Source organism: Mesoplodon mirus (assembly GCF_964341445.2).
Source record: "Mesoplodon mirus genome assembly, chromosome: 8".
Taxonomy (NCBI): Eukaryota; Metazoa; Chordata; class Mammalia; order Artiodactyla; family Ziphiidae; genus Mesoplodon; species Mesoplodon mirus.
The window spans coordinates 112,678,014-112,700,738 of NC_138984.1; the positions used below are offsets into that span (position 1 = coordinate 112,678,014).

The 22,725-nt window shown below is 43.8% G+C and overlaps 1 protein-coding gene across 3 annotated transcripts in view; it reads right to left on the reverse strand.

Annotated features, from left to right (window-relative positions):
* Positions 1–22,725, reverse strand: part of HERC2 (HECT and RLD domain containing E3 ubiquitin protein ligase 2) — a 226,554-nt gene that overhangs the window by 30,501 nt on the left and 173,328 nt on the right. For all 3 annotated transcript variants that reach the window (XM_082630800.1, XM_082630799.1, XM_082630798.1), the window contains 11 exons: positions 22,069–22,209; positions 17,916–18,107; positions 15,121–15,274; positions 7,834–7,941; positions 6,213–6,344; positions 5,613–5,771; positions 5,413–5,528; positions 4,690–4,815; positions 4,084–4,239; positions 3,562–3,677; positions 3,271–3,469 (listed from right to left, as the gene is read on the reverse strand). In XM_082630800.1, coding sequence (XP_082486926.1) covers positions 3,271–3,469; positions 3,562–3,677; positions 4,084–4,239; positions 4,690–4,815; positions 5,413–5,528; positions 5,613–5,771; positions 6,213–6,344; positions 7,834–7,941; positions 15,121–15,274; positions 17,916–18,107; positions 22,069–22,209 — 1,599 coding nt within the window. The remainder of the gene's footprint in view (positions 1–3,270; positions 3,470–3,561; positions 3,678–4,083; positions 4,240–4,689; positions 4,816–5,412; positions 5,529–5,612; positions 5,772–6,212; positions 6,345–7,833; positions 7,942–15,120; positions 15,275–17,915; positions 18,108–22,068; positions 22,210–22,725) is intronic.

The following is a 22,725-nucleotide window of genomic DNA, read 5'->3' on the forward strand; positions in this document are numbered from 1 at the left end:
TAACTGGTGACCAAAGATGTGTATAACATTTGGGTAAATCCAGAAAACATATGGTCTATATAAAACAACAACAATAATAATGCCTATAATTTGGGGAACAGATTAGTGCCAAAACACAGGATAACAAAGGATCAGCCTTTTTAATTTGAGAGGAGTATAGAAATACTAATTAACTTTAGATTTTAAATATACAGGTTAAAATCACCAGGAAACAACTGAAAGACAGAATTCTCCAGAAAACAGAAAACGAGAGCTACACTTCAACCCTCGCTATGAGGCTAGCACGACCTTGATACTTCTGGCGGGCGGCCTCTGACGTGGTTCCCAAGAGTCCCTGCTTGCAGGGATTCCCGCCCCTGTGTAATCCCTTCTTGGATGTGGGCTAGGCCTAATGACTCTCTTCTGATGGACAGAATACAGCAACAGGGATGGAGTGTCACTTCTGGATTAGCTCACACAAGACTGTGACTTCTGTCTTGCTCTCACGCTCTCCTGCCCTCTCCCTTGCTCGCTCTGATGAAGCCAGCTGCCACGTAGTGAGATAGCAAAGAGCTGAGGGCAACCTTAGCCAACAGGTCATGGGGAGCTGGATTTTCCTCAGGACAGCAACTGCAGCCTGATGAGAGATTCTGGGCTGGAGGCCCAAGCTAAGCCACCCAGAGAAACTGCGAAATAATAAATGTGTATTGTTTTACGCCAACTGTTGTAAGTTACACAGATACCTAATATATTGGGTGGGCCAAAAGGCTCTTTCGTTTTTTCCCGTGAGACCGCTCTAGTAGTGTTTAGCTGTCTTTAACTTCATTGGAAACAATTTTGTTACACTGTATCGAGACAGCTGTCGTATCAGCGTGCATTAAAAAAAAAAACATCAAAATTGGTGCATTTTTGTGTAGCCATTCTAATACTGAAGATAGAGGGGGGGAAAAGCAACATTTTTGGCACATTACGCTTTATTATTCCAAGAAAGGTAAAAACGCAACTGAAATGCAAAAAAAAGATTTGTGCATGGACAATGCAAAAAAAAATTTGTGCACAACATTTGTGCATGTTGCTACTTTGTGTATGGAAAAGGTGCTGTGACTGACTGAACATGTCAAAAGTGGTTTGCAAAGTTTCATGCTGGAGATTTCTTGCTGGACGATGCTCCACGGTCGGGTAGACCCGTTGAAGTTGACAGCGATCAAATCAAGACATTCACTGAGAACAATCAACATTGTACCACATGGGAGATAGCCGACATACTCAAAATATCCAAAACAAGCACTGAAAATCATTTGCAGCAGCTTGGCTATGTTAATCACTTTGATGTTTGGGTTCCGCATTAGTTAAGCAAAAAAAAAAAAACCTTTTTGACCGTATTTCCGCATGAGATTCTCTACTGAAATGTAACAAAAATGTTGTTTTTAAAACAAATTGTGTTGAGCGATGAAAAGTGGATACTGTACAACAATGTGGAACGGAAGAGATCGTGGGGCAAACGAAATAAACCACCACCAACCACACCAAAGGCCGGTCTTCATCCAAAGAAGGTGATGTTGTGTGTATGGTGGGATTGGAAGGGAGTCCGCTATTATGAGCTCCTTCTGGAAAACCGAACGATTAATTCCAACAAGTACCACTCCCAATTAGACCAACTGTCAGCAGGACTCAACAAAAGGCGTCCAGAATTAGTCAACAGAAAACGCATAATCTTCCATCAGGATAATGTGAGACCACATGTTTCTTTGATGACCAGGCAAAAACTGTTACAGCTTGGCTGGGAAGTTCTGATTCATACGCCGTATTCACCAGACATTGAGCCTTCGGATTTCCATTTACTTTGGTTTTTACAAAATTCTCTTAATGGAAAAAATGTCAATTCCCTGAATACTGTAAAAGACACCTGGAACAGTTCTTTGCTCAAAAAGGTAAAAAGTTTTGGGAAGACAGAATCTCATGAAGTTGCCCGAAAAATGGCAGAAGGCAGTGGAACAAAACAGTGAATACACTGTTCAATAAAATTCTTGGTGAAAATGAAAAATGTGTCTCTTATTTTTAACCTAAAAACCGAAGGAACTTTCTGGCCAATCCAATAGTACCATAACCAGACATGGAGTGGGTAAGACAAGAATATTATGATGATTGCACTCATGATCCTGGATCTCCCCCAAATCCCAAACACAAACCAAAAAAATACAAAACAGAACCTGACCAAATAAGGTTTTTCCAAAGAATGCAAGACTATCTGATATAAGGAAAACAATTAATCCAACTCACTATATTAATCCACTAAAGGAGAAAAACATCTCTTTGATTATTTTTTAAACATAGGAAGAATGTTTGATGAAAGTCAGTACCTATTCCTAAATAGAAAAAAAGAAGGGAACTTCCTTAATCTGATACAGAGCATCTACCAAAACCCCACAGTCAGTGTGTAAAGCATTCCATCACAGTGTTTCCTTTGCAGCCTGGATCAAGCCAAGAATAGGCCCACTACCACCCCTGTTCAATACTGTACTGCAGCGCCCACCAGCCTGATGAGCTCCATTTCTCCCATGCAGAGGAGAAAAGTCAAAGTAAAAGACAGGTGAACTGGAAAGGAAGGAACAAAATTTATTTACAGAACATGGCTTTATAAAGAAGATACACAACCGTTTGAGATACTAAGAAAGAAAAGAGTATAATAAGGTCACTAGACATAACGTCAATATATAAATACTAACGATTTCCATGTATCAGTAGCAATTAATTTTTTAAAAGATAGCATTATGGGGCTTCCCTGGTGGCGCAGTGGTTGAGAGTCCGCCTGCCGATGCAGGGGACGCGGGTTCGTGCCCCGGTCCGGGAAGATCCCACATGCCGCGGGGCAGCTGGGCCCGTGAGCCATGGCCGCTGAGCCTGCACGTCCGGAGCCTGTGCTCCGCAACGGAAGAGGGCCCAACAGTGACAGGCCCGCGTACCGCAAAAAAAAAAAGATAGCATTATGATAGCAAACAAAAAAGGAATACGTACGTTTAACAAACTGATATGCCAACAATTATAACACGTTTTTTTATGTATGCTGCATCTCAAAATAAAAAATTCTAAAACCACAGGATACATTAAAGATTATACAGAGATACTTTAGAACGATAACTGCTTCCAGCACACCATAAGCACTGTGTACATAATCTTGAGATACTGTTTTAGCACAGAATCGTTGTACATGCTGTGAACCAAACAAATGCCCTCCAGCCACAGCTGTCTCAGTTTCAGCGTCAGTATGACACAGGAAATGCACCTTCTTACCTTCCCATCAGCTGTCACTGCAAAGAGCGTCTGCTCTCCTCCAATTAACTGCACGGGTCTGAGAGCTGCAAGGGCTTCACATGGAGTGGGGACTTTAACTTTTGCACCTTCGATGCCCCCAAGCTGACCCCTATGATTATGACCCCAACCATAAATTGTTCCACTGCCGCCAGCAGATAGAGTCCAGTCATCTGGTCGCCTGTAACAAACATTAAGAGAACAATTGACATGGGAAGGAACTGCACCATTCTCTCATACACAACATTATTTCTTGTTTCTGATATAGTAAACCTGTTCATCCACTGCACAAGCTGTTCATCTTGCTCTCTTCTAAAAATGCCGTGGCTCTCATGGAGAACATCCATGTTTTCGCCGTCTGCCATTAATTCACGAATTTTCTTAGCCACCTGGACAACATTATTATGAGATTATACATCAAACACTCATCTCTCAAGAATAAAACAAATAATACTAAGGGAAGAAGACAGGAGAGGAGGTCCCCCCACCCAAGAATATGAGGGAATGCCAACATCAACATTGGGACTTTACAGTTAATAAGAAAAATCAACATGATTATATCGCGTTGAAGATATTTTAAAATGTCTAGACAGTATCATTATATCTTTACTAAAAATAAACTGAAAAAAAATTAACTGAAATTTACAGTATCCGTTTATTCATTTTCACCTATGTGCTTTTTTCTTTATGATATTCCTCGGCAAGAGAAATGTTACTGTGTCTCATAATATTGGCATCTTTTTACACTATAAACACTGGGCATCCCCAAAGTGGTTCCAAAATAACTTGCAATACCTCATCGAGAAACAGACGGGGCAGTGGTGTTCTCTTGTCCAGGGCCACAGCAACACGGGAGGCCATGCAGTACCTTCGGAACCAAGCCCACTTGTGCGTCTCAGCACAGCAAGGGAGAGTGTCTAATTCCAGGTCACAAGCAAGAGCTACCAGTACCTGCAGCCACCACAAATGAACAACAGGGACACTCAGAGACACGGCGAACGTTCCACTCCACCAACACCGCCTGCCAAAGACGGCCCCCACGCAGGCCCCCTGTGGGTCCTCCTTCGGAATTCCTCAGGCCAGGCTGACTGCCACGTGCCCAGCAAGGGACTTAGCATCCCCAGTGCTGTGGATTATTCCTACCCAGTGACTAGCGATGCACCTGACAACAGGACCTCAGATCAGACCACTGCTACAACACTCGCCACCTCAATCAAGGCATCTGAAAGCACACTGATGCTTAAAGTACAAGGGCTTAGATCACACAGTTACTCCTGAAAGTTTTTCATATTCAGCTTCAGCAGGAGCTACACCTGTCCTCGGGGATGCCTGCTACTTGAGGCACGGCACGTGATGGCTCCCTGTGGCTCCCTCATCACTTCAGAACAAGTCAAGGATTACCTTGAAGAATGGGCTGTGGAGCAGTTGTTTGCCACCTCTCACGATAGGATCTTCATATTCAAACTGCCTTTGCAAAGCTTCTGGAAGGCCTTTCACCAGAGCAGCAAGAGCACTGCCTGAAAAACTCTTCAGAAAACAACCAAATTAAAACCTATCCCAGGAAACCAAATGCAGGGGAGTTGAGTGTTTTGTTCCTGTGAGTCAAATGCTTTATTACCTTGATACTGTTCTCCCCTAAAACATGTGATTGATACTTTCAAATAGGAAAACATCTAAAAGGACATGATGAACACGAAAATAAAAAAGAACATGAAAATTCACCTCAGAATGTTTGGTCTTAATTTCAGCACAGCAACCCCCAGGGAACCAGAAAGGAACTCTCTGGCCTACCAACCTCCATCTCCAACATGGTTAAGATCAAGAATTCTTTTCATAGTAACTGTTTCATCCAGCAAAACAGACAGGGTGTGGTGAGTCAGACTCATAAAGTCCAACAGACAATCCTATTCTCACAGCCATCGACATAGGGCTGTTCTTAAAATCAAAGCCCAGCCTGAACTCAATATAGTAGCAGTATAAGGGAGTCTGGATGCACAAAAAGCTGTCTATTCCTATGTGAAATTTCCCAACTCTTCCTGGTGATTTAGAAGTTTTACATTATTAAAGCAACACCTTAGTCCCAAAGGGTCCCACGACTAGAAACTGTAATGTGATGTTTCGTACCAAAGCTCTTGTCTCCCCGTCATCTCCAAGTAGCCTGTTTATGTTAATGGATTGCCCAAATTCAGTTGTAAGAAGCTTCCTTAATCTTTGAAGGGCCCACATTCTGTGACTGGCCGCTGAAATGAGAAGACAGAAAATGTCAGAAGATGACCATTTTTCTCACGGAGTGAGACAGACCTGACAACGGAGGTGCCGTTTACCTAAGGCACTCAGCTGTGCGCACGCTGCCAGAGAGGCTGCAAGGCGGGGGATGATGCTTCTGTTTGAGGCAAGGTTGAGCCGGAAGTCCAACAGACAGGTTACTAAGTCCATGGACGGACAGGAGAGGACGCAGCGATCAGAAAGGAGGTCTTTAGGGCCTGAAAAAAGAGCACTGTAAATGTCCCCTTGCTGGACAGGGCGAGAGCTACCCCACAAGGAGACCTGGACAGATTCAACCAACAATGAGTGGGCCTCATCCCCCCGGATGCCACGGTTAGAGGGGCGCCTGGGGTGCCGCCACTGTCTTGCACGTAACTACGTTCTGTACACTGACATTTTACCTGAAAAATCAAATGGCTTAACAACTGCAACCAGCAACAGCTGGGAAACTTTGGGTGAGGGTGGAGTGCAAACGCCCAACAGGCAGAGAGCTGAAGCAGCTCACTGCAGTTCTGATCTCTGCCACGGTGGGGCCCTGGGCAGTGCTGGCTCCCAGCACCACAGGAGAAGGCAGACCAGAAAGTACTAAATGAAAACGACATGTGTGTTTCCCTCGCGTGGGTCATCAAGCCTTGGTGGCCGTTAAGCCTCCTCCTCACCCGCAGCTGGCATGATGGGGTAGACTGTGAAGCGCCAGCCCCATCCGTTCACAGACCCGTCACTGATGAACTTCCACTTCAACTCATCCCCCGGGATGCGCAGCTCGCTGGACCAGTCAGACCACTCCCGGCCTGGAGGACAAAAGCACACTGGGGTTGGGTTCACCCATCATCAGACCAACATCAACTTCTTTAGATACAAAGCAAAGTCATTCACGCCATGCCTGAAGAAGAGCTGGCTCCTCCAGCCCACTCCCCATGTGCGTCCGTTCACACCATGCCCTTCGACTCACACTGTAGCAAGCAGTTGGGAAGTGGAGGGCAGGCAGGCACTGCCCCAACAGAGACACTCAGACACAACCACAAGGCTGTGTGAGAGGCCCGCAGAGACAGCCCGTGCTCACACCCAGGGTCGGGGCCGCAGGGAGGTCTCTTGGGGAAGGTCTGATACAATGGCTATTACCCAGGCAACAAAACAGAAAAGCCCCGGTCTTCCCCAAAGAGGGTGCAAATGTTCAAAGGCACAGGGGGCACCCCTGCAGCACGGGGGCAGGTCAGCAAGGAAGAGGCACCCTCAAGGGAGAGTGGAGCAGCCCAGCCAGAGCCCGAGGCCTGGGGTGCCACGGAGAGGAGCTGGAGAGACCGGCGTGTGGCGTGCTACCCCAAGCAGGCTTCTACTTTGAAGCGCCATCGGTCAGCGGCATGGCAGTAGCCTGGAGGGCATCTTGTGGGAAGCACAGAAGCCGGGGGGAACATCTCACAACACTACTGAAAACTACATCGACATGTGTCAAACTGCCGGAAAAAAATCCATGCTCATCTGTGACACCACTGCATCCGAAGTAACGTCTTGTGAGTAAAATTCTACTGGGTCACAGCCAGGCCCATCGTTTACATTCGGTCTGTGGCTGCCTTCGCTGCAAAGGCAGAGGGGAGTAGTTATGTCAGGGAACGTCCGCTGACCCTTGCTCCAGGTGAAGGATAAAGAAGTCTGGAGAGATTTACGCGCACACCTGTGCGCGCGCGTGCACACACACACACCCCTGCGCTGATGATTCTAAAAAGCCCAGTGAAGAGCAGTTAACAAGCCCCTAGACAGAGTGACGTGCTCTTGCTCAGCCTCCCGAAGCACATCAGCAGAGCAGAGAGAGGCCCAAAGGAGCCATCTCTCGTCCACTCCAGTGCCGTCCACCACACGCACAGAACGCTTCCTCCGTGTGGAGCCCAAGTCCTCACTGCAATCAATTACACACCAAACGTCTTTAAAGCCTTGTAGTTTGTCAACATTTACCTGGCGTGAGCCCGGCACTACCGCACACCTTACGGCACCGTCTCCACTGTCTGGCTGAGACTGGGCCCCCGACGGCCTGTGCTCCCAACAGGACCCGTGCTCACACCAGTCACCCAGTAATCCCACCCGTCAGCGGTTAGGGGCAAACGTCACTTGAATAATTATCTTACCAAAAGTACTGGGAAGAGGCGGATAGAACCTACTGTATTTTGCAGCTGGATCACTTACGGTCCCTTCCTGAAGTCTTACACGAGAGCGAAGCAGTGGTAACGTTCTGCTTAGTAATGCTAATGGTTCCGCTCTACAAAGCAAGCTCAACCGGCTTCCCACCTGACCGCACGGAGACAATCCTGTTGACGCCGTCCATGACTGTGAGAGGGTCGTGGCGCCTCTCCGTGGAGCACTGCCGGTCAAACTCCACCCTGAGTCCTTCTGCGCCTGGAGGACAAGCGAGCACAAAACACAAAGTAACAACTCCCACTCAACATACCACAGGCGAGGCCAAAAGCCACACAGAAGCAGTGAGACTAAAACGATGTGTAACAGCTAATGAAAAGCAGAAACTCGGGAAGAACTAACCTCAAAAAAATAAGAACCTAAGACCGAGCACCCCTCTCTCCCACCCTCCCTCCCACAAAAGAATTCACCTGTGATGGAAACGCCAGAAGACATTCTCACTTGGCCAACTGGTTTTGTGGTCTCACTTCTGGGCACATTTTCATGCTGCAGCCCCAGCTGTGAGACCACGCTTAATTATCCCGCCCACCCCCATATTTAAAAAGCCATATAAAATCACATGCACCAAGCATTTAGCATTAGATCTAGAGTCTTCTCTGGGACAAATTAGCTTACAAAAGAATCAGTAAAGGGTAGGACTGGGTTATGGTGGAGGGAAGAGGGTGGCAAAATAACTATAAAACCACTCAAAATGATTAAAAAAAAAAAAAAAAACAGTGATTCCAGGGCGCTTCAAATCAATTCACGGCAAGCAACAAGTTGAGAAGTGATTATTTACGGAAAAACCTGCCAAACTTGGGTAGGGACAGTGAGAGCCTGTGGTGTCCTCGCCTGGGGCTGCTCTACGCAAGCTGGGGCACAGCTCTACCAGGGCAGGACTCTACCTCCCGGGGCTTTATGCTCACTGTGTAGAGCAGGGCAAGTGCCCGGGCAGAGATGCTGGAAGTCAGAGAGTAGGGAGGGTGACTGAGGGAACACAGAAAAGTTTGCAGCTTTGCTGGCCCGGGGATGGGGGTGTGGCTGGGGGGGGCGGTGCCAGACCTGAGAACTAGCCAGCACTCTAACAGGAAGATCCTGGAAGTCAGAGAGCCAAGAAGGGCTCAGTGAGGACGCCATGGAGGCCTGGATGATGCGAGGCACGTGTACTCAGGAAAACTGGAAGAGGCGGGCGCACACACACGCACGGGGAAGCCTGTCAGAACACTGACTTCCATGCCCTCCTTGCTCCCACCCACACAGAGATCCACCCACAGAAGGGAACTCAGCAGGCTTGAGCGCCAAACCAAGCAGACACAGGGCAAACCCTAGAAGTCAGGCTAGAAAACAAAAATCAAAATAGAAAAGTGAGCAGGCACCCCGGTGGATATGTGATGTGGGGGAGAGATTTCAGAGAGTAATTCCAGGCATGTTACAAAACAAACACACAAAACAACCAAAGAAACCCAGTGACAATTATAAATCTTAAAAAAAAAAAGTCAGAATCCAGGGGACACAATACAATCTAAAATGTCCAGTTTTTAATAAAAAAAGAATGGGATATGCAAAAACACTGAAAAGTGTGAGCCATACTCAGGAAGAAAATCGGGCAACAGAAACTGACCCCGATGGCCAGATGCTGAACTGAGTAGACAACAACTTCAAAGCAGCTGTAATAAATATGTTCAAAGAGTTCAAGAAAACCAGAGAAAACACGATCACAAAGGAAAATATGAAAACAATGACTCGAAGAAAAAAGTACTAAGAGGAATTTTGGGGGTGGAAAAAAGTACAATGACCGAAATGAAACATTCACCAGCTGGACAAAACAGCAGATTTGAAATGGCAGAAAAAAAGAATCATTATACAACTTGAAGACTGTGTAATTTCTATTACTCTAACTGGAGAACAGAAGAAAAAAGATTGAAGATAAATAAAGTCTCATAAACCTGGGAGACAACATCAAGCATACAAATATATGCATAACGGGAATCCCACCCCCCAAAAAAAGAGGGAAGAGGGAAACAGGGGGCAGAAAAAGTACTTGCAACAGAGATAGCCCCAAATCTCCAGTCTGATGAAAAACATTAATCCACAGTTCCAAAAATTAATAACCCCAAGTAGGAAAACACAAAGAGATCCACAGACACATTATACTGAAACTGTTGAAAACTAAAGACAAGGAGAAAATCATGAAAGCAAGAGAAAAAGACACATAACATATAACATATAGGGGTACAAAATACAGTTAACTTTGACTTCTCTTGAGAAACAATGAACACAGGAAGCCAGTGGGATGACAAATTTAAAGTGATATGAGAGAAAAATGTCTAACAACTAAGAATTCTATCTCCAGCAAAACTATCCTTCAAAAGCGAAGGCAAAATAAAAACATTCCCAAATACACACACACTGAGAGAATCCACTGCCAGCAGACATGATTTAGAAAAACCACTTAAAGTATTTGAGGCTGAAATAAAATGATACTGGATAGTAACTTGAATCCACAGGAAGAAATAAAGAGCACTAAAAATGGGAAATACATGGATTGAGAAATAAGGGTTTTTTTCCCCTTTTCTTAATATTTTTACAAGGTGAAAGACTGTATAAGGGAGAGCTTAGGAAACTATAGTCCATGGGACAAATTTGTCCCACTCACCATTTTTACATAGCCTGTGAGCTAAGAACAGTCTGTACATTTTTTAATAGTTGGAGAAAATTCAAAATAGTATTTTGTGACATATGAAAGTTGACCAATCCCTGGCACAATGTGATAATTATTAAATCACATACATATATTTGTAATACATATAGTTACAAATATGTTGCACATAGGTCTGCAACATATACAGATACAGTATATACAACGATAACAGCAAAAATGAAGGAAGAGGAAATAGAACTATAAGAAGCAAAGTTGCTGCATTTTACCAGAACTAAAATATTAACCTGATGTAGACTGTGATAAATTAAAATATGTATTTTAATCATCAGAGCAAACACCAATAAAAGTGGTTTAAAATCAACAGAGGAATTTAAATGGTACACTAAAGAAAATTTTGTTTAATATAAAAGCAAGCACTGAGGAGGAACAAAAAAGGACACAAGGCACAGAGCACACACACAGCAAAATGGCAGATGTAAATCCAACCACATTGTCTATAACTAACTGCCTTCCTAATCCAGATGTAAATCCAACCACATCTATAATTACATTAGATATGAATGGCCTAAGCATTTCAATCAAAAGGCAAAGACTGTAAGGATGGTCCTTAAATATGTTCCAGGCCATTTGTCTTGCTTTGTACTTGCCATCTGCCTTTTCATACCCATGAAAAAGAAAAATGAAGCAAGGATGCAAACAAATACTACAAACTATAATGCAAAAAACTGTCTTGAAAGACAAGACCTGAAACTACATTTTAAAGGGGCACAACCCCTTATCTGAGAATATTGCCTATAACAACCAATATGAAAACATATTCTAGTAAAATCACAGAAAGAAAGCACAATTTATAAGGGGGGAAAATAGATGATCATTTTCCCACTTTCACAGGAGAAAAACATATTTAAGGACCAGCAAAGAAGATGACATGGAGGGGACAGGAGAGAGAGACGGGTAGACAGGAAGAGAATGTTGTTGGAGAGGTGAACAGGGCTCATGTAAAGTTGCACAGGCCACTATCAAGGGTTTACATCTTATTTTAAGGTTACAGGGGTGTACTGGTGGGTTTTAAGCAGAGTACCAGTATGTTCTGACTCGTTTAAGAGAATCTCTCCAGATGTCACGTAAGGAGTTGATTCTGGGGGACACAGGAGGTGAGAAGTAGAAGCAGAACATGTATATTATGCTAGTATATGACATCTAGTATAATAAACCAGGTGAGGCTAGATGGTTGGACCCAGAATGATCTGGAGTTGGTGATAAATGACCTCATTTGGAATATATTTTTAAAGTAGAAATGATAGGACTTGCTGGTAGACTGGTTATGAAGTAAAGAGAGAAACAGAAAAGAGGAAGAGGGATACCAGATTTTTGTCTTAGGCAACCGCTGAGTGGAATTATCATTTGTTTCATAAATTTCTATGAAAGAGTAAGAGCTCAAAGTTAAATAAGCTTTTCTGAATGCCATCTCATTCTAAAAGTTTAAGAAAACTAGTTTCACATAAAAATGATCAGGATAAAAGTATCAAGGTCAGAAATCCAAGAAAGAGGGGATATATGTATATGTATAGCTGATCCATTTTGTAGTACAGTAGAAACTAACACAATGCTGTAAAGCAACTACTCCAATAAAAATTAATTTTAAAAAAGTATCAAGGTCAAATGCAATAACAAGTTATTGTTATAAAAGAGAGAATAAGAACAGAATAACATTTTCCTACAGACAATGAAAGCAAGCCAGAAAGATATGCCCACAAAACACATGAAAATTATAATCTATTATTTCAAACCAAGCTAAAAGAAATTAGGAAAATGATACAAGATATGAAAGAACAACATAAATTAGAATTAGGACAACCAAAACACTAAATGAGAAAATAGAGTAAAGAATTTTTTTTAAATTCAGAAATGAAAATTAAACTAGAAAGAGCACAGGAGCAAATAAACACAATGAATAATGCTTTGAAACAAACAGAAGGACAAAAGGGAAAAAAAGAAAGAGATAAAAGGCACTTGAGGGATTTCCCTGGTGGTGCAGTGGTTAAGAATCCGCCTGCCAATGCAGGGGACACTGGTTTGAGCCCTGGTCCAGGAAGATCCCACATGCCGTGGAGCAACTAAGCCCGTGCACGACAACTACTGAGCCTGCACTCTAGAGCCCACGAGCCACAACTACTGAGCCCACGTGTTGCAACTATTATTGAAGCCCACCCACCTAGAGCCCATGCTTTACAACAAAAAGCCACCATAATGAAAAGGCTGTACACTGCAACGAGGAGTAGCCCCCGCTCACCACAACTAGAGAAAGCCTGCGCGCAGCAACGAAGACCCAACGCAGCCATAAATAAATAAATTAATTAATTAAACTGTTCCTCCAAAACTGTTTTAAAAAAAAGAAAAAAAAAGCACTTGAGAGGAAGTAGCCAACACTGACTCTAAAACAGCGGTCCCCAACCTTTTTGCACCAGGGACCGGTTTTGTGGAAGACAATTCCTCCATGGCCAGGGTTCCCAGCAGATGAAGCTTCACTTGCTCACCCACCACTCACCGGCTGTGCGCAGTTCCTAACAGGCCTCAGCCCAGGGGAACCTACCCCCACCCCTGGCTCTAAATGGCATCCAACACAAGAAAACGACCACACATCCATGAAAAAGAAAACTGAAGCTAGGATACAAACAAATGCTACAAAGTGTAATGCAAAAAAACTGTCTTGAAAGACAAGACCTGAAACTACATTTTAAAGGGGCACAACCCCTTATATGAGAATATCGCCTAGTAACAACCAATATGAAAACATATTCTAGTAAAATTAGGGAAAGAAAGCACAATTTATAAGGGGCAGGGGAATAGATTAGCATTTTCCCACTTTCACAGGAGAAAAACATGCTATCCAAAAAAGCTAAGTTTCAAATTTGGGCACAAACTCTTAGAACAAGCTGAACTCAGTCGGGATTGCCATCCTCTGAGCCCTGATGAGAAACTGATGAGAGAATGAGCTTCAGACACTCACAATAAGGAAGGAGACGACTAAAACTAAATGCAAATTAAAAGGAAGGAAGGAGAGTCTGTAACAGCTATTATGCTCTGGGATATACAGTATAATCATTTAAATAAAGTTACAACAATGAAGAGAGCAAGAAAAAAATTTTGTTAAGTATTTTCAGTAACTATGTGCATGTTTGGTAGTATTAGAATTGTATCCGTAGTCTTTTGTGCATGTAATGTGGCATAAAGCAAATAAGTAATTATGAGATATTCTAATTCTATCATCCCGTGTCTTAGAACCAGGACTTGGGGTATGGAACAGAAGAAACACTGACGTAACAGAAGAGGTTAAGTAGAAACCTTGTAGCTCTGAATCTGGCTCTATCTTATGAACTCAAAAGAAAGTCAGTGAGTCTGTCTGATTGTCCACTCATTCATCCTATGTCTGTCCACTGAAAAAATCTAGAAACAATGATAGTCCAGTGATCTGAAATGCTATCTCCACTAAAAGATACCAGGGCAGATTCCAGGTGGAGGGGAGAAACTACATGACAAGCCTAAAGCATCCTGTCATATCAGACTATATGGGAGTCACTGCAAGAGCCAAACTGAAGAGGTTCCCGATGTCCGGAGATGGGATAATTTGAGCTTCAGTAGGATAACAGTCACAATGGATTAAAGCCCATCATATATGTTTAAAACCATGAGTTCATAATGACATAAAAGAAAAAATAGGTAATTCCCTGGCTGTCCAGTGGTTAGGACTTGGCGATTTCACTGCCATGGGCCTGGGTTCAATCCCTGGTAGGGGAACTAAGATCCCATGAGCCGCGCGCACGAGGCGCAGCCAAGGAAAAAAAAAGAAAAAGTAACTGGTCACCTTCAAAGAACGATAGGTAACCAGTTCATTTTCTTGAAAATGTAAACAGAAGAAAAGAATCAAGCTTTTATCCTGCCTTTCGTACACAAACAACCAACCAAAGGAGGGGAGATGTCCCTATACAGAGTATTCTAGCAAATAAATAAGAAAGCAATGGAACGATTAGAATAGCACCATTCTGCAACCTCTAATGGATTTAATGGCCTCAGGCAATGAGCATCAGTAGCGGCTGCCATCACCAAAGGAGAGACAAGCAGATAGCAGGTGCTTCCAGATGCTGGATCATAAACACCAGTGGCCTCGCCAAAGGCTGGACTAATTGGGCCTCTGAATCAGGGGAAATCTGCAGAAAGACAGGGCTGGGGAGCAGGTGGAAGTGCAGCAGGAGTGGGCAGGTCAAAGGCCCAGGTTCCTCCATAGGTGAATTGTTGAGAAAAAAGGAAAAAACTGCAGGTTAAAAGAAACTTGAAAGATGGAAATTATTAATTAAGAGAGTTAAGATGACAATGCACGCTTGGGTAATAGAAACTGTCCAGAAGCACAAGCCAGGACAGCGTTACTTCAGGGGAGGACACAAGGAGGGCTTCTGTGGACAGGCACAAAATCTTTCGACCTGAGTTTTGGTGACTCAGGCATCCACCTCATAAGCATTAAGCTAAACATTTCCTCTGCGTGGTTTTCTGTATCATGCTTTACTTTGGGGTGCGGGGGGGAGTCGTTTTTCTAGAAAAGCTGGGAGAAGTGATTCCACAGCAATTCTGTAGCTTCTTTTCGATCCAACAGTGATGGCTGCTTCTACTGATGCAGTCGCAGGAATGACGCTGTTCCACAGGCGGGGACGCTCCCTTCCCGCCCTGGGGCCAGCCCTGGGTACCTGGTATCTTCACGGTACCGCTGGAGGAAGTATCATCAGTGTAGGGATGGCTACTCTCCACCACCACGGGCTGAGAGGACAGGCGGCCGCTCTGTGAGTCTGTGGCTACATCCTCCAACTCGGTGACACAGAGCTCCAACAACATATCTGCCACCTGCGGGCGGAAGCGGGGTACAAAGCAGAACGACGTCAGGATGCCGGCCCGACTCAGATCTTTCCGTAGGGACGGGGGCAGAGTGGAGGCCTTGGGAGTTTGAGAAATCTAGTTTGAGAAATTAGGGCTCGGTTTCCTCACCTATAAAATCAAGACAGCACAGAGCTCGCAGAGGTAGCAGCCAGGAGGTGCCTGACGCACCCATAACACCCAATACATGGCAGCTGATGAAATGAAATGCCTGTGATTACAACGGTTTCTCTTTACATCAAGACAAGGTTACTTCTGCCCCAGGGACAAAACTACCAAGCGACGGAGCAGAAGGTATAAAAAGGACCGAGATCCTAGAAGGCACTGGGGGTCAAGCAGGAGGGAAGCAGGAATGGAGAGGAACGACCGAGCCGTCCAGGTTGAACAGCAGCAGACGGCATCTGAAACGAGGGCTACAAATGTGAAGACAACTGGGGGTGTCTCTTGACCCAAGACGTCTAGGGTCAGCCTCCACACCACATTCTCCCAACAAACAATCCATAATGTTGCAATTTCACTTGAAAATTTTAGTGATTCACACCATTTAAATGGTCAATACCGGTGATTATAAACTCCTTGACTGCTATTTTTAGACAAACAAGAATATGCTGTTACAGGAATAACATATTAACCTCCAAATATTTTTAATTTAGAGAAAAATAATGAAACTATGCTCTATTCTGTACTTTTCAGAAATAAATGATTGTTTTTATCTATTTTTCCTCATACTTACATAATACACAGATTAGCTTAGCAAACAGCTTTATTAATGACAAACTAAGATCGCTGCCATTTAGGTGTTATCATTATAAATTCAAAAGTTTCTCTTTTTTTCTTAAAGAGTCTCAACTCTCAGGTCAGAGTAGGACACAGGAGTAGCATCTTGCCACTGGCCAGGAAAGTTTGAAGACAATCCCCACCTTTGTTTCTGTCTCCCCTTGAATCTGAGATGCTGACATCATCAGACTCCTAACGCACAGCCCGCCAGGGCTCTTCTGGGCTTCAGAACGTTCCTCTGCAAAGCCAGTCAGTCCCCCAGGAGAGGCCAATAAGCTCTGAGGCGAGGGTAACAGAGCGGTCACAGCTGCGGTACTGTCCTCAGAGCGCTCAGAGTCCACCACCATTTCTCCCACCCACCAGCAACCTGCGTGTCTTGGAGGTAGTAATGGCCTCTGAGAGCCTCAGTGTGCTTATCTGTGAACAAAGGGAAAGCCTATGCTCCGGACTGAGACACCGAGAACCAGGCCTGGCAGGTAATGTGTGCAAGAAATGCTGGGTATCATGACTTTAAATCCATGTTCTCATTCCATCCTTTCCTCTCACGAATACATTAAACTTGTGAAAACATTAATATTTTGCTGATGGCAATTCACCTTGATTTAACCTCTCAGAATTAGGCCAAGTAACTTGCCTCAAAAAAACTACAAAGTAGCAAACCTGTAACTTTTAGTTCTTCCTGAATACAATTAAGAAATAACAAGCCCCTAAATTAAGAAATTAACAAGTCCCTAAAATACCTACCAAACCATTTACTATGATTTCAAGACCACTTGACCATACTTAAGTACTTTATGGTTTTGGTGGTGGTGATATGGAACTTGGAGAAACACAGATGACACATCTGCACAGGGCCCATGGCATCAGACTCCCTGACACAGCCAGTTCTGAAAAGCCAGAGCAAGGCTGCTGATAAGTAAGGGTCCTTAAGGAAGCCCAAGGACTTTTAATATTTGGTAGCACTGGGTCCTAATCAATTCTACTTTTAAGATATATTGATATATTTTAAGATATATTGATATATTTTTAAGATATATTTTAAGATATACTGATACGATATTGACTTTACACCCTAGACTAGCCACATGTGGCTGTTCAAATTTAAAGTAATTAAAGTTAAATACAGTGAAAACTTCACTGCCTCAGGTGCACTGGCTACATTTCAAGTACTCAATGGCTACATATGGCTGGTGGTTACCACACTGGATGGCTCAGGTACAGAACATCGCCACGGCAGGAAGTCCCACAGGACCCAGTGCTACCAAATATTAAAATCTATTTTAAATAGTTAATACTTAAAATACTCTGGTATTGGAGCACAGGAACTAGATTAATGGAACAGAAGAAAGTCCATAAAAGTTTAGAATATGATAAAAGTGTTCTTCAAATCACTAGGGAAAAGACGGATTTATTCGATCAATGATGTGGGGGCAACATGTTCGCCATCTAGGAAAAAGTAAAGCTGAATCCTCACTTTATCCCTTACATCACGATACATCCCAGGTAGTTCAAAAAGGTAAACATAATAACAAATGAAAACGTAAAAATGATTAGAAGAAACGTGAGAGAGTTTTTTAAGCAATGTCATACCGGTAGCATATTTTCGGTATAATACAAAATCCAGAAGCCATAAATGAAAAAAATGGCAGATCTGACTTCGTCAAAACTAGAAATTTCTAAATTCTAAAATTCTAAAATATCAAAATTACATCAAAAGGCAAACTGGGGAGCAACTGCGGCACAGACGACAGAGAAGGGACTCATCTTTAGCAGGAGCCCTGCAGGCACGAGACAGCGTCAGCGCCTCCAGCCCGCCCACCCGCCTGCAGCTCACCTGTGGGTAGGCGGCGCCCATGCCAGACAGCACAGCCGAAAGCACGTCCCTGCCCTTGTCCCCGGCCCGGCCGCACACAGACAGCTTGAGCAGGTCCACCATGACGCGCGTGTCGTCCACAACCAACAGGCTGGTGAACTCATCCAAGGACTGAAGTTCCGGGCCGGACGCTTTATTTTGGCTTTCAACATCCTAAAAGGCCAAACAATTAAAATGAGGAATGATATGTTAAGAGATAAACAGTCATAAACTCAAAGGATACATGATTACCAATAATGAATAAGGGACTTTCCGAGACATTTAAGACCATGAAATACTAGAGTAAGAAATGACAAGCCCCTAAAATCTCCACCACCCTGCACTACGCTTTCAAGATCAATTACCTGTTTTAAAAATTACCAACGGCTGTCAAAAGGAATGCCTAAACTATAAAGAAATGACCATTTATACTGTGACCAAGTTCATAACACAGGTATTTTACAAGGGGAGACTTGGAATGAAATCACACCGTGTAAAATTACCCCCATAGGGTACGTTTGGGAGTTTTTCTATCAACTAAATTTGTACACTATGCTTTTACATATTTTGTCTAGATCCTCTCCATAATTCTTTCTTAGAATCTTATTTAATGGACTTATTGGCATGTAACAACATTGTCCATAATCTCTTGCCCCTGAGGTTCTTTTAAAAAGAAAATATACAAAGTAAGAGTCTTCTCAATATCCCCCTTGTACTTCCCATTCACAGTCTGTCAGTTAAAACAAACCACACCTGTGATCATTTAGCTCTCTTTCCACATTAGCAGAGGAAAGGAGACGCTTGTTTGCCTGTGGCTGCATCACTGACACCCCCAACCCCACGTGAGGGTGGGGGTGCCCCCCCGGGACAGCCACCCCACAGCCTGCCGCTCACCACAAAGGAGCCTCTCGGAGGCTGGCAGTGGGGTCCAGCTCACAGAGAGGAACAGGGAGCCGTCAGAGCTGGGAAATCCCACAGCTTGTGAGCATCACTGAGACCTGTGCTGAACAGGGGAGCAGTCGGGCCCTTCCCACTCCCCAAGCAGAGTCCAGCCCTCCAGGGGAAGAACAAGGTGCCCCAAGTGCCTCTTCTCTTCTCTCTTGCCTTCTGGATTTCAGTGAAACCAGTGCCAATGCTTTTCCGAAACAGAAATGAGCCAGGGGAAGCTCAAGCTCCACTTAGGAACCTTAAGGGGAACGTGACACATCCAATGCGCAAAGTCCATCAATGCTCCAGTTGGCCCTGGAGGCCACAGCTCTCTCGGGCAGGAGCACGGTTTCTCCCTTTAAAGAAACAGACCCTGCTCCTACCTCCGGATGAACACTCAGGGAATCAGTAAGTGAGATTCATCGGAAACGATGACATTCCAGAATCTCACTCACTGAAGACCAGCGAAAGCATCCAGTGGAATATATTAATCATATATAACATCTTTGGTCTTATTTGAAGCAGGATCAAACATTTTTTTGGTGGGGGTGTTTAAAAAAAAAATAGAGGACAAGTCCAAAGGAAGTGCTAGAAAAATAAAATCACTAGCTGCCTATCCTTGAATAAGCCCAAAACTAACATGAAAATTACTTTGCCATTATTTATGAATCAAACCAAAACTGAAATGATAGGAATTAAGGGCTATACTCTGGATAATGCCTATGTCTCATAAATAAATTGGTAAGAAAGAAATTATACCATCCCTCTTCTAGCTAAAAGCAAAAATTTTGCATAATTCAGATTAATTTCTGCATTAAACCCTCACCCTAGGAGACTGCCAAGTATCAGAAGTTGAGTCCAGACACCTAATTTATAAATAGCAACTTCCTCATCACCACAGACAGTTATGACGATTTTCCATAGGACGTATTTTCATCAGCAGTCAGAGCATAATATAAATCCAGAGTTCCAGATGTAACTGACAGCAACGTGTGTCTGCTCCCAGGGTGGGCCCGCAGGGAAGACGGTGGGAGCAGGCGTGATGGCCTGGCACGGGGGCACCCGGCGGGCTTGGGAGGGCATCCACGTTGGGGCGCCGCGTGTTAGAGCCAAGGGGAAGATGTCCCTGCTCTGGGCCAGCAGCACTGAGTGCAGGGGTGGGGGAGGGTCACAGGTCAAGCAGGGTGAGAGGTTATCCCTGCCGAGGGCAGGCTGGTTCTGAGTGCCAAAAGCTGTGCAGGCGACGGGGGGGTGTCCGTGTGGGAGAGGAAGGACAGAAAAAAATGGGAGGGTAGCTACCTAAGGGCAAGTTATTAAACGGTCACTAACAGGAGCCAGGTTTCTCCCTTTCAGAGAGGAGAGTTTTCAACACAGAAATGGAGAAAAGTAGAATGAATCCTGTGCAGTTATTAGAATTGATTGTATTGCTGCAGTTTCACTATATGTAGATATATAACAAAATAAATATTAATGTGTATAACTTATTGCATGGACGCGCACATGCGCGCGCACACACGCACATGCATGCACACACGCTTATTTCCTAGCTCTGCCCAGGAAGAGCGGTTGTGAACGGCAGCCCCCGCAACAGCAGTGAGCGCATGAAGGCCCAGATCTTGGCTTCTAAGTACCATTCTCCATTAAAAAGAACCAAGACCCCTTGGGGAAACATCTGATTTCTGTGCTGAAATATAAAACATCTTGTTGAACCTAGAATTTTGTGTTGTGCCAGGAAACAAGGAAATATAAGAATAATCAGAACATGTTAAGAACAGAGAAAATTCTACCAAATATTTAAAGAATTAACACCAAAATTTCACAAACTCTTCTAAAAAACAGAAGAGGAAGGAACACAGCCCAACTCATTCCAGGAGACCAGTATTACACTTTAACCCAAATCAGGAGAAGATATAGGTGCAAAATAGCAAAGCAATCCAACAACATATAAAAGGATTATATACCTAAAATATAGAAAGAGAGCAAGAATAAACCCTGTGGTGTTGGACTGAAAACTAAAGTATTGGTTTGAACCACTCAGGGTTTTCATTATATAGATAAGATGCCAAAGGAGAAATAAATGCTTGTGGGGGTGTGTGTCTGTTTGCTGAGAGGGCCTAAACCAAGGACACCCAGTAGCAATCAGCTTTCCAAGCTCCCAGATCTTGTTTCTAAATTCTCTGATCCACTAAAAGGAACCAGCGCTCCTTGGAGAAATGGCTGATTCCAGGGCGAGGGCAGGGTAGGTGCAAGATAAGTTTGGAACACTATTGTGCTAGAAAGTAAGGAAGTGCTCAGAGAATTATGGGGACACATCAGAAGGACAAACCAGCTGGAAAGGGCTCCCAATGGCCAAGTCTGGGGCAATCTGGGTGTCAAATGATGTATGTCATTATTTGAGTAAAACAGGATCCCATGAATCTGCACCAATAGACAGACAGACAGATGAGATGAGAAAGGAAAGTTCTCCCTTACAGAAGAACCGCAACAGTGATATTCCAAAAGGAATGATGAAATTTGAAAAATCACCACATGACGACTACCACAGTAATAATGGATCCAGCTAGAATCATCAAGATACTAAAAACTGGTAGGTGAAAATATGACAAGGGATAAGGTAGTAACACAGTCTCAAAGTATCTCCCCATGAATACTTACTAACACACTTTTATTAACTTCCAAGAGAGAAATCTGGCAGATACTTGTAACAAAATAGTAAGAATTAACATCACCTGTAATGCAGCAAATTAACAATGCACACATCCCAGTGGGATGCACTGAAAAGAACCCTGCATCATTCCTGTGGTGTTTCTGACAAAAACAGGAACTGAAGGATTGTTCCATATTGAAGACCAAAGACACAACACTCAACCCTGGGCTGGGTCCTAGACCTACAAAGGATACTACTGGGACAGTGAGCAAAATCTGAATAGGTCTATGGACAGAAAGTAATCCTGCATCAATGGTAATGTCCTGATACTCAGGAAATATGCACTGAAACATTAAGGAGAGTTGGGGATTGTGTCCTACAGCGCTCCCGCCAAGGTTTAGAAACACTAACGACTGGAGAACCTAGGTCGACGGTACCTAGGAGTATACCACGTAGTACACAGGCTTACACCATGTTCCATTTCTATGAACTACCTCTGCAACCTGTGTGGACACTTAAGATTATTTCAAACTGAACTGTTAAAGAAGAAAGCCCCTTGACCTCTTTGGTTTTGGTCATGGTTTCTGCAATGATGCTGGCAGCTCCTGGGTCATCTGTTACTGGGATAAATGGCCGAGAAGACGCTGAGGAAGCAGATGGGGTCACTGCGGAGGGGGTCACAGCATCCTCAGAAGAGACGATCTAAAATGAAGAAGAAAAGGAGAAACTTGGCAACATGGCACACTTCCCGTCCAACTCCAAAAGCCTTACCCCTTGGGCCATCTGGAATATACCAGATTTTATAGAGGTAACAAGGCACTGACACCACCAGCTACCATCTCCAGCGGGGTCTGGGACAGCCCTGCAAAATCAACCATATTCATATTCCCAGGAGAACCTATGAATAGTCACAACGGGTCACAAGAAAACAACTAAAATGAGCTCCCATCTCTTCAAGTTGGATTTTTCCCTGAAATAAGTTACAAAAATCTTTAGCTTTCGGAGCTTTCAGGTTTCAGAACTTCAGATAAACAACTGTGCACTTGCATTTAGCAACTTTTTAAAAGAATAATCTGTTTCCATCTACACACGAAAAAGGCTCTTTTTTTAAAAAATATTTATTTATTTGGCTGCGCCAGGACTTAGTTGCAGCACGCGGGATCTTTGTCGCCGCATGCGGGATCTCTCTTTTTTTTTTTTTTTTTTTTTTTTTTGCAG